The sequence below is a fragment of the Camelus bactrianus genome, chromosome 3 (genome assembly GCF_048773025.1).
Source record: "Camelus bactrianus isolate YW-2024 breed Bactrian camel chromosome 3, ASM4877302v1, whole genome shotgun sequence".
Classification (NCBI taxonomy): Eukaryota; Metazoa; Chordata; class Mammalia; order Artiodactyla; family Camelidae; genus Camelus; species Camelus bactrianus.
The window spans coordinates 111,167,295-111,179,958 of NC_133541.1; the positions used below are offsets into that span (position 1 = coordinate 111,167,295).

Sequence of the window (12,664 nt, forward strand, 5' to 3'; positions counted from 1 at the left end):
CTTACCCATCTGTCCATCTGTTCCCTTCTTCCTCCCCAACAGAGCACCTAAAGAAGCCCCTCGAAGACTACATGGCCCTTTTCCCCAGTGTGAGGATTCTCCGAACCAAGAAACGGGAAGGACTGATAAGGACCCGGATGCTGGGGGCCTCAGCAGCAACTGGGGATGTCATCACATTCTTGGACTCACACTGTGAAGCCAACGTCAACTGGCTTCCCCCCTTGCTCGGTAAGGGAGGCTCGCAAGGTGAGGTAGGCGGCCTGCAGTAAGCCAGCCCCACCCCCAGCCCCTGCCTCCTTCCGGGAGTCACCCTCAAGCCTTCCCTTGTGTGCTTGAGATGCAGCCAGCACAGTGCCAGTCACCACGAGGTGTCAGATCTTCAGGAGTGCTCAAAGCAACCTTAAAAACCCATTCAGTCCTGTCCCTTCATTTTTCAGGGGAGGAAGCTGAGAGGGAAAGTGACTTGCCCAGAGTCATAAAGCACATTCGTGTCCAGTGACACGATTGTTTCCCCTAGGTTATTTCAAGTGTCATTGGAAAGCAAGCCAAGGCTGTCTACTGCCAAGAGCCAAGTAGTAGGGGACATTATCATGTCCATCATGTCTACTTAGAGCATTTATTCACTGCCCTGCTCCAGTGAGCCGGGAAGGTTGGAAGCTGTATCTCTCATTCTCATAAAGCTATGCCAGGTCCAGAAGTCTCCCCTTTTTATAGTGGAAGAAATTGAAGTTCAGAGATACGGAGTGATTCACTTGTTCCCTTGGGGCACAAGTGTCAAAGTCACCATCTGTCTGACTCCAAAGTCTTTCCTCTTTGAAGATTCCACACTGCCTCCCTAAATTCACTTCCTCTTCAGAGAGTTGCTGCCAGCTGGCAGGGAGGGGATCTTGACAGAGGGCAGCGTGATCCAGGAGTCACCCACCGTAGCCTTGTGGGCAGAAGGGAGACACGAGGACTGGATGCTGGGCAGTGAGGTGCCTCGTGGCTGGTTTGAAGAACCAGGTCTGAATCTTGAGGCGTTCAGCTTTGATGAAGGCAGTGAGCTGCTGCTGACAGGTGGAGAGCAAAGAGGAAATGTTCTACTGGGACTGGGAGTCAGGTGAGGGACAGAGATGAGGCAGATGGGGGAAAATCTATCAATCCACGGAGAAAAGGAAACACCTTAAAAATGGATGGGAACACTCTTCCTAACAAAAAGCTTAGGGAGCAAAGAGGACTCAAGTTTAGGGCAAACTTGAGGGTTATCAGAATCACCTAGCAGACTTGTTAAAACCCAGAGTGCTGGCCCCACTCCTAAGTTTCTGACTCAGGAGTTCCAGGGTGGGGCCTGAGAGGCTGCATTCCTCACAGCCCCCAGGTGAGGCCAGTGCTGCTGGCCCCGGGACTACACTTCGGGGAGCACTGGTTAGGCCACCATTCAGAAGTGAGGAGAGAAAGCAAAACTACCCAGGTTCATGGGATAACTCAGCAAATGTGTTTCCTAACACAGATCAGTATGGATCTTTAGTGTTAAATTATATGTTTTTGATTTTAAGGGCCCAGCATACTCCTGGGTCAGGAAAAGGGTAAAACAGATTTTCTGGCAAACTATTTAATTAAACCAAGAGCTCTTCCGCATCTGCCCCTCATTACTGAAAGAGAACAGAAAGGGAAAAAACCTCACTATAAGTCGCCTAATTTATAGTCCTGAAGGAATATCCCATTTGGTGGGTCACTCAGTGACTCATAAAGAGAATGAAATGGTGGTACCTGAGGCCGAGCTTGTAGTCCAAACAGCCTGAACTCTGTTTCTATGGTAATGTACGAGGGTAAATTTCATAATCTGCAGACATACATGGAAGAAACATCCTTCCTCCTTTTTTTCCCCCTTTTTCCACTGGAAATGTGAACCAGTGGTGTAGATATGAAAGTTTGTCCCTGCTCATATGAGCCCATCATTGCTTTTTGTCTCTGAAACCATGAGCACCTCCAAGCACAACTCACTCTGCCTTCCTTGGAGAGCAGGCATTTCTGAGCCTGAGACAGATCTCGGCAGCCCTCCCAAAGGAGAGCCACTGTTGGCCATCATTTTCTTCATCTCCACCTTCACCACCACCATCATCATCATGGCTCTGCTAGTCCCTTAGCTTTTTAGGCCACATTTGATGTGATAAAACAGGCAGGCCAGGCATTATTATCCACATATTGCAACTGAGAAAACTGAAGGGCAGAGAGATCGAGGGGGATGCTCAGCTTTCCAACTCCTTTCAGAGCTGCTTTCAGCAATCTGAGGCACAGAGACTGTGGTCGGAGGGCTGGTCACGTGCTAGAGCATTGTGGCCCAATTGGTCCCACTTAGTCTCCACAGAAGCCCCATGAGATAGGTGGTGTCTCCCTCCCTCTATTTTGTTGGCCAGGAAGCCAGGTTCAGGGGCATCAGATAACCTTGTCCAAGGCTATACTGTTAGTAGGTGACAGAACCAGGGTTTGCACCTGGGCGTTCTGTTCCCCCAGTGAGTACAGCCCTGTGGAATGCTGCCTCTCTGATGCCACCCCGTTGACATCACACCTCTCACAATCAGCCAGCATCCAGCAGAGGACTGTGTCCTCAGCCCACACCCTCCCTGGAAGTGAACTCCCCGACATGGCCATGAATAATTAGGAAGGGAGGCCCATTTCTAGAGCTTTCCCTGGGAAGATTCTTCAGCTTCCTTTAGAATCCCTAAGGAGCCTGTCCATGAGGCAGCATTTCCCAGACTTTTTTGATTGTGTGCCACAGTCAGAAATACACTGGACAGGTCAGTCCACTGCACAAGTGCACACCCTGCTGCAAGGTGATTGGAACACATTTCCTGAAACAGTGCTCTCCCTTATCACCTCGAATGCACCCTGCCATTCAGTATTCTTTCCTGCTTCATTACAAACACACACACACACACACACACAAACACACAATTTCATGACCCACTGTGGATCGTGACTTGCAGTTTAGAAAAAGACAAAATGGCTGCTTTCTCTCCTGGCAGAAGAATCTTCTGTAGTTGATGAAGCCTGGGCCCTGGGCAGCTGCTAGCCTACACTGGCCCTACCAGGCTCCCCATTGCAAGTCTTGAACTTGACTCCTGGCTCAAGCAGCCAGGCACCCCAGCATCACCCATGTGTCCCTCACGGCAGATCATCTGCCTCAGTCGCTGGCACCTCCCGCATGTAGTCAGGGCTCCTTGGCAGGAGGCACACTGAAGGGCGGACTGAATTGTATAGAGTCAGCCTCTCCCTAGCTTGAAAGGGATGTAGAGCCATCTAGGTGAAGACTCCCGTTTGCCATCTTGAATCCCCGAGCCTGCAGCCTTCCTGCAGGGCAGGGGTCCGCCAGGCCCTGCTGGCGCACCTCCAGTCCTGAAGAGCTCGTGGGATAGCCTATTCCCTCTTCAGAAGTTCTGACCATTGGAAAAAGCTGGACTCTCACAAGGAAGCCCACTTGTTCTCTGATGGCAGCCAGGAGGCGTGGGGGAGCTGCCAGGGGCAGACGGTCTGCCGTGAGGGACAAGTGCTGGGGTGCCTGGCTGCAGGGGCCCCCCCAGAAGGAAGTGGATCTGTCCTTCCATAGCAGTGCTGCGTGTGGCAGGTGCCTGTGCTAACCTTCAAACATTGCTGTACCCAGTACTCCTGCGACCAGGGCCTCTGCTCCCCATTTCACAGAGGAGAACGCTGGGGCTCAGAGACGTCATTTATGCAGCTGGCCCAGCGCCCCCTCACGGCCAGCAGGTTGCGCTAGGAGCCCTGGTCCATCTTGATTAAAGCTTGTGCTCTTCCTGCCTCATGGATTCTCAAACTCATGTGTTCAGAGAAATCACCCAGAGAATGTGTTAAAAATGTAAGTTGCAGAGTAGAGTCATGCACGTAGCTGCTCCTTCATCCTGCCTCCCTAATGGGCATCTCTTGGCTTCTGCAGACCGCATCGCTCGGAACCGCAAGACCATTGTGTGCCCCATGATTGATGTGATTGACCACGACGACTTTCGGTACGAGACACAGGCCGGAGATGCCATGAGGGGCGCCTTTGACTGGGAGATGTACTATAAGCGGATCCCAATCCCGCCAGAGCTGCAGAAAGCTGACCCCAGCGACCCATTTGAGTAAGTGCGAGCGACCCAGGCCGATCCCAGTGGCCAACCCAGTGACCCTTCCCCAACACACACACGACTCAGGATCACCATCTCCCCCCAGAAGTCCAGCACAGAGGGGCCAGTGCAGACCTCCCCAGCCAGAAGCATAGCCCCTCCCAGCTTGTCAACAGAACCTTGGCTCATGGACCACCAAGCTGGTCACCTCTTCCTTGCGCACCTCAGGACTGCCAACAGGGGGCGGCTGGCAATTGTAATCATCTCATGGTCTTCACCATTGTCACACCATTTATTGAACACTTTCTAAGTGCCAGGCACATCCCCAACAACCAGTTATTACTGTTGTAGTAAAAATTATCTGCGTTCTCCAAATAGGGACACCAAGTTTCCAAGAGGTTAAGCAGCCTGTCCAGGTCACACAGCTATGAAATGGTAAAGGCCAGATACCATGCAGGTCTGTCTGCCTCTGGAGCCAATTTCCCATCCTTCAGTTACACCCTCTTGGAAGTATTAGGGAAATGCCAGCTTATCCTTTGGTGGAGGTGTCGGGGCATGTGGACTGGAGCCATAGCATCCTGGGGTATGAAAGCTGAAGGGAACTTACAGGTGGTGGACTCCAGCCCCTTGCAAATAAGGAGCCTAAGGCCCCAGGACAGGAAGGGGCTTCCCTGGGGACCCAGTGAGCTGGCGGCTCAGCCAGAAATAGAGCCCAGTCCCTCTCTGGTACCCCAAGCTCCAGAAATGTCCTTCCTTCCACAGGGGGCTCTCCATCCCTGCAGCTGTCACGTGAGCCACTCCAGCTCTCCTGCCAGAGGTGTGGGAAGATCTCTGGGTACAAAGCCAAAGTCCCATCTCTCCTGCTGTATTAGATTCCTGATTAGTCTCCTAATTATTGCTGTGGTAGTAAATTACTGCAAGCATACTAAAACAACATGAGTTTATTGTCTTAAACTTTGGGAAGTCAGAATTCTGAAAAGGTCTTATTGGGCTAAGTCACTGTCAGCTGTGCTGTGCTTCCTCTCGATGCTCTGGGAAGGAATCCCTTTCCTTGCCTTTTCTGGCTTCAAGAGGCTGCTCATGTTCTTTGGCTCCAGGCGCCCTTCCTCTTCAAAGCCAGCAGCGTGACATCTTCAAGTCCTTACCTCCTTCCCTCTCCCCCACCACTTTCCTCCCTGTCTCTGTCCCTCCTTCCTTCACATCCCCCACCTTCCCCTTCACCTCCCTCCCCAGTCTCTCTCTCTGTCTCTTGCTTCCATCATCACATCTCCTTCTCTGACTCTCAGCCCTTGTGATTATGTTGGGCCCACCAGGATAATCTCCCCATCTCAGGATCTTTAATCACACTGTGCAAGGGCCCTCTGTGTCAGGCAACATATTCACAGGTCCCAGGAATTAAGACGTTGGCTTCTTGGGGAGAGCATTATCCTGTCTACCACACCTACCTGATCACCACTTGACCCCAGTGAACCCCAGCTGCTCTTTGCCTCACCCTCCCCATCTGGGAAAGGGGGCTACTGGCAGCTCAGCCATCTTCATGGGCACAGTGCACCCAGGGCTCCTGGGGGACCTCCTAACACTGTGGGCCCCAGAGGAGGCTCAGAGGTAGGAAGAGGTGGGCTTGTTTGAGGAAGTGGAAGGTGGCCGGGCGACGGAGTGGTACCAGCTGAGAGTGGAGGGTGTGAGTGGATTCCCTGTGCTTCCTCCGCAGGCCAGACATTTGTGTTCTTGTCCTGACCTCCTGTACCCTACACACAGTCAAACACTACTATTAGGCCCTCCTGAGTCCACAGATACAGTGTAGCCAATACCACGTCATGCAGCCAGCGCTCTCCAGTATTCCTCAGTCAGCCCCCAGTTGCCCTGAATTCTTGGAAAAGAATGCTAATCACAGGAGTAACTAACATTTAGCCTGAGTTGGAGAAGCACTTCCAGCTGACAGCAGTGCCCTTGGGTGTTGGTAGAATTCTCTCCACTTGACCGATGGGGACCCTGTGGTTCAGAGAGGAAATGACACTTGCCCAAGTGACACGTAACAGAGGCTCAGGTCGGACTGGCTGCTGGAAAATTATCAGGGTAACCAGGACCCCCTTTTAAAAGTTTGAGCCTCTGCCATCAATCAGCTCATAGGTAGATGAGGGTGGGTCTTGGCCCATCCATCCTCCTGTTTGCAGGATGGGGAGAGGGTGGGTGCAGGTCATGCAGCTGGTTAGAAGCAAAGGCCTAGCTAGTTTCATCTGGAACTTCGAACTCCTGTCAGGATATTAAAGGGGTTGGCCCAGCCCTAGAGGAGGGGCTCTCAACCCTTCCTGCACGATGCCATCACCTGAGGAGTTTATTTTAAAAGAACTGCCCAGACTGCCCCCAAGTCCAGTTACACCAGGATCTGGAGGTGGGGATCCAGGCATCGGCTCCCAGTGATGCTGACGCGTGGCCGAGGTTGAGAGCCCCTGGCCCCGATGCTTCCCCAGGGACTCTCTGTCCTTTGTACCCTCCAATTCCTTCCGGAAGTCTCTCTCCTACATTGCACACGGACAAAACCCCAAGAAGAGGCCACTAAGAAATCGTGGTCATTTTCTGCACACCCCCTCAGGCAGCCCAGCGAATGGGCACTCTGCGGGCACAGGGCCTCGTCCTGATGTTTGACAGACTCGGGCTTCTGTGGCAGATCTCAATCTGAATCTCAGCTCATCCACTTACTAACTGCATGCCCTTGAGCGGAGCACCTAGCGCATTTGTGAACTTCAAATTTCTCCATGTGCAAGGGGGCCAGTCATAGGGCTTTGTGAGAGCTGAAGAGAATGTTGCTAAGGTGAGTGGCACACAGTGCTCAGAATTGTTGTGATTGCTATTGGACACAGCATTAAACAGCCCAGGCTGGAGGAGAGGCCTCCCTCTGGAGGGGAAGCCTCAAGCATCCAAAGTGCCTCACAGCTAAAACCCTGCCTGTTCCACGGCCCCTGCCACCGGCTTCCACCCAGGCTCATTTTCCTGTGCGGAGTCTTAGGCTGGATTTCCTGAAGCACCGAGTCAGAACCACCCTCTGCCCCTCCAAGCGTTACAGCTCCAGCCGAAAAACTCCAAACCCGACAACCTTCAAAAGACAAAGGAAAATTGATACTAATATTTAATAACACCTTGTTTTCCTATAGTACCGGATACTCTCAGAACTATCCTAACAATGTGGGCTAGGAAGTATGGCTATACATCCCTGTGTAGTTGGAGAGCCAGGCTCAAAGAGGTTAAATCAGCGCTGTCCCATAGAAATATAATTTGAGCCACACGTGTACTTTTAAATTTCCTCATAGACACATTAAAAAAATGTTAAGAGGAGCAGATAAAATCCATTTTAGTTATATATTTTATTTGATCCATTATGTCTAAAATATTCTCATTTTAACATGAGACCAACACTGAAATTATTGAGATCTTTTCTGTGCTTTTCTTCGTATTAAAGCTGGGGAACCCGGTGTGTATCTCACACTGCCAGCCCCTCTCAGTTCAGACTGGCCTCATGTCAAGTATCAGTAGCTCCATGTGGCCAGTGGCTCCCGGGCAGCACAGGGTTCCCAGGTTAAACTTTTTTTTTTTTTTTTTAGTTGACATATAGTCAGCTTACAATGTTGTGTCAATACCTAGAGATGGTCATTCTAAGTGAAGTAAGCCAGAAAGAGAAAGAAAGTACCATATGGTATCACTCATGTAGAGTCTAAAAAAAAAAAAGACACAAAAGACACAAATATGTAAATGATTATTTACAAAATGGAGTTATAAACTCTTCATCCCAGGTCCCACCACAGGTTAAGGAGAGCTGAGGTTGGAGTGAGGGTCTCCCCGTTTCTGACCCACTGTCCTTTTCACTCACCACCTGCCTCTGGACTTGCTCCTTCCTGACGGGAATTGTGGCCACGTAGGGTGTGGTTGCACCTAGATTAGAAAGTCAGATCCCAGCCATGCTGCTTAGCTGTGAAGCCTTGAGCAAGTCTTGCACAGTCTCACCCTTCTGTACTCTGGTTTCTATGTGCCAAAAACGGGGTAATAAAAACGGGGCCTCAAGAGGCACCACGGGGGACTCCGGCAGGCTACACCCCACAATTTATCGCCTCTGTGCCCGGGCTTGTGTTTTTTCCTCCTGAGTGCCTTCCCCCACCCTGGTTCCCACCTGTCCATACTCACCTTGAACACTACCCCCTGAGTATCCTTCCTTGATTCCTGCCCCAGCCTCCCTCCGTACTCCCAAAACCTGGAGGCAGACACTCCCTCCTTTCCTGGAGTACTGGCTGCACCCCCTAGAGGCCCTTGTTACGCCCCACCTGTCTTCTGGATCCTTCTGTCCTCAGGTGGCTGCCCTGCCACACTGCCATCCTCTGAAGTTTCAGTCTGACCCTGATTTACCTCCAGATTCCTCCCCTATCTGCTTCTCAGCCGGCATTTGATGAAGAAACTAATGAGAGAATTAATGAGTAGAGTTCATCTTATCCCAGTTTAACTGAAAGAGCAGGGACTGTGGCTTCTTCTACAAACGCTTGGCAGAGAAGAAGTCCACGCTGGGCTGACAGAGTAAGGATCATCCTAGAACCTTGTCTGAAAACAGAATCCTGACTCCATCCCCCAGGTAAGGCCAAGGGAGCTGCTTGTGTTTTCATCTCTCTAAGACCATCTACAGCCTAGACAGGCTTAGAAAGACCTGGTTCAGACAGCTTAGCTAACAGGAGGACTGGAGATACATATATAATGCAGCCACAAGGTCCACAGGGGAAAAGCACTGTGATTTCGTTTCGCATGTCCTCTTAGGTGTTCACCGTGTCAAGGGACTTTTGGTCCGTCGGTTAAAATGTCGCATTTGTGAAGGAGGTATAGACAAGAAGGAGGAAGGGCTTTGGATTCCCTGCTGGACACCTGGGCTGTGTTCTCAGAACCTCATGCCTGGGGAAACAGCAGTATCAGAGAGCAGGATGCACAAGGGCGCACGGCCAGGATGCCGTGTCTTCACGCCACGTTCCTCTCCCGACAGGTCTCCCGTGATGGCCGGCGGGCTGTTCGCCGTGGATCGGAAGTGGTTCTGGGAGCTGGGCGGCTACGACCCAGGCTTGGAGATCTGGGGAGGGGAGCAGTATGAGATCTCATTCAAGGTGAGCCAGCCGTCGGGAAGCCCCCTTGTCCTGGGCAGGCTGCATGCCTCATGTCTGTCCGGGCCTGGAAAGAGTCTGGAGGCCTCAGGCTCTGCCGCCCCCTGCTCCCCAGGGGAACCAGTCAGGCGCCAAGGGCCACTGCTTATTGTATGTGTGCGGCGGAAGCTGCGGGGGTCCTCATGCTGCCAAAGGCTGAATGTGTGTCCCACTTAGATGCCCAGCAAAACCGCAGAGGGTAAGAAAAACCTAGAAGGCCAAACAAGACACGTAGCCCGGGAGAAAGCTCTGCTCTAAGGATGGCCCCCTGGCCTCACAGATACCAAGATGGCCTTTATGGTTGCTGGCCACCCCCTCAAGTTTTCCCTTTGTAACTGTCACTGCTAGAGTTTGATGTGCAGAGACCAGGGGTTAAGAGCTCGAGTTGTGGAGTCAGAAAAGCCTGGGTTCAAACCCCAGCTTCACCACTCAGTAGCTGTATAACTTTGGGCAAGTTCGATTACCTCTCTGAGCTTTCTTTCCTCATCTAAGAGAATAGTAATACTATCTACCTTACAGAACTTTGGTGAAGGTTAAATGAGATAATATCTAGAAAGTGGTTAGCACCCAACCTGGGGACACAACCACCAATTAATAATTGGTAGAAACTGTTGAAGAGTCAATAAATCAATATTTACTATAACCTATTAGACCAGCCCATGTACTGCAGAAGTCTTCTGACAATCACAGTCAAGGAGATGATGGTTACTAGGTAACCACCCAAACTTCTGAGGCCACATTCTCCCCCCCCTTTTTTGTGGGATGTTTGTGTTCATCCCAGATGAAATGCAGCGGGGAAGGTTGGTTTGTCCTGTGCCCTTGTGGTCAGCTAGGGCCTGCTTCTCACACCCTGGAAGCACTGGTTAGGCATATCCCCAGCCTGTGAGGGATAGCCTGCACCATTCCTGGGCCAAACCCTGTGAATACACAACCCTGATGCCCACCAAGTTGGGCATCAACTTTTTATGCAAAGGACCATTGTCACACACAGCAAGGAAAGCTTCGGTGCTGGGATCAGACTTCCTGGGTCAGATCGTAGCTCTGCCACTTCCTACAAGCTCTGTGCTCTTGGACAAAGAACCCTCATCTCACTGAGCCTCAGTTTGGGCTCCCTTAAAATGGGTTTAATGATACTTCAATCCTCATAGGGCTGTTGAGAGGATTAAATAAGGCCATTCTTGTTAGGTGCTTCTTAATGTATATTGTAAAAATCACTTACTGTATTGTCTTTGTCATTATGTGTGCCACTGGGTGAGCAGTTCAGAACTGGGGATATCATTAGCAAAGAAATAACTTAGAATTCTACTGAAACATTATTTTGGTTTGAAAAGCAGTCTGTGTTTGTTTTACCCATGCAGTTCTGAAGTTGTCTCCTGTAAGGGGACCAGCTCCCTGAATGAAACTAGTATTAAAATCTACGGGTGATACTAAATATATTTATGATGATGGCATAAGCACTAACCAGTTGGAGTGGATGCCAGCTGTAAGCAACTGTGCATCCACTCTGCTGTGCAGTGACTCAGTTTCAGCCCTGATCTGAGCTGGCCGGACCCTATGCCAAGCCCTTCACATGTGTTAGCTTATTGAATCCTCACAACAACCCTAGGAAGGTCATATCGTTATTATACCCGTATCACAGGGAGGCTGTGGGGCTCAGACCAAAACCCTACACAGTTGGAACTAACCGAACCAGAACCTGAACCCAGGTCTGCCCAACTGCAAAGCCCACACCCTGACTCGCCATGTTTCATAGGCCTCTTCAGGGACGTAAGACCACTTGAGAGGAAAACTAGCCTAAGAGGTTGGCTGCGATCTCTTACTCTTTCTTCTCAGTTTTTGTCCCCTCCTGGGGTGTTTCTCAATTTACTAGGATATTTTGCAGCTTCTCGGTGAAATAAATAGTAACAGTCTAATGTAGAAATGGCAAAAAAGTCAGAAATAGGTTTCCTCTCCTAGCGAACTCTGATCCATTCATAGGGGCTGCCCCAGTTCTGTGTTAATGTCTGTTCTGAGGCTGCATCCAAGCTTATCAGAAAGGGAGTGGTGATTGATTAGTGATGTCTGCCTTGGGTGCAGTTTTGGTGAGTGATGTCATTTATTTAGTATCCTTAGCTCCTGCAATCTAGTTTTCCAAATGTCACATCCTTACAGGAACAGTGAAATCACACATAAGGAGTCAGAAGAGTTTTAACCTCACAGTTCTTCAGTCCATCAATTAAACAAGCTTGATTTACAAAGTTTTCTCCCAAAAGTGTTCCCAGAAATGTGCACACATCTGTGTTCTGATTTCTCACCAGACTGTAAACTTCAGTAGGGAAACAATCTATGTCTGTTATATTCACTGCTATATCCCAAGTACCTAAAGGATTGCCTGACAGGGAGAAGGTGTTACTGGACAAAAGTTTGTGTGCCCGACTCACAGTGAGGCCAAACAAACTGAAATGTTGAGTTTGGAGCAGAGAAAGGTTTATTGCAGGGCCGAGCAAGAACACGTGGCTCATGCTCAAAAAACCCGAACTCCCCGATGGTTTCCAGGGAGGAGTTTTTATAGACAAAATTTGGAGTGAGGGCTGCAGGGTGTGTGACTCTCTTCTGATTGGTTGGTGGGGAGGTAATAGGGCGATGCTCCAGGAAACTTGTGCTAAGCCTGAAGTTGCCAGGGTGTGGGGGCCTTAGTTCCTGCAGAAAAACCCAAAGACACTGTTGTGTATATTCCTTCAGGAGGAACCAGGACCCTGCTCCAAGGCTGCACCATTGTTTCTTGACTGTTCCTCCCTTGTCTCTGCACTCCACTGCTTCCCCGATTAGCAACTGTTGAGTCTGCCCTTTGGAACTCAGGGACAGTCAAGGAGGCTGAATGAAGCCTATTTCCTACCAACAAGAAATGCGGGGCACAGAAAGGATTTGTAACCAGGGAGGACCCCACGGGATCCTGCTCTGTTTCAAAGGCATTTAATAAATAATTGTTGGTTGAATACTCAGAGCAGGTGTGTCACTGGCCTGACCCAGGCTCCTTGGTCCAGCTCCTTGGTCCAGAAGTCCCCCTTCAGGAACTCCCTCCATGGAAAATAGCACATGGAGAAAGATTTGCACAAAGGAATTTCTAAACCCGAAATGATTTCATCCTGTGTGTTTCAAAGACCCGTCTGATTATGGCAATTATGACAGAACAAATGGTGTTTCTCTTCCCACAGTCTATTCACAAAAGACGTGGTAGTAAAGCCATGTTGAAAGTCTCTCATGGGGAGGGGGACGATGCTGGCTCCAGTTTACATTTGGTCCAGTTATCTCCTTCACTCTTGAGTGGAAATGAGACAGTAAAGAGGAGTCCCCCAGGTCAGGAAGGGAGACCTTTCTCCCTCGGCTTTCCCCCTCCAGGCTTTGAGAGCACGAGCT

The 12,664-nt window shown here is 50.3% G+C and overlaps 1 protein-coding gene across 3 annotated transcripts in view; it reads left to right on the plus strand.

Annotated features, from left to right (window-relative positions):
• GALNT10 (polypeptide N-acetylgalactosaminyltransferase 10) overlaps positions 1-12,664 on the plus strand; it is a 260,577-nt gene that overhangs the window by 221,903 nt on the left and 26,010 nt on the right. For all 3 annotated transcript variants that reach the window (XM_074360971.1, XM_074360972.1, XM_074360969.1), the window contains 3 exons: positions 43-228; positions 3,932-4,115; positions 9,115-9,232. In XM_074360971.1, coding sequence (XP_074217072.1) covers positions 43-228; positions 3,932-4,115; positions 9,115-9,232 — 488 coding nt within the window. The remainder of the gene's footprint in view (positions 1-42; positions 229-3,931; positions 4,116-9,114; positions 9,233-12,664) is intronic.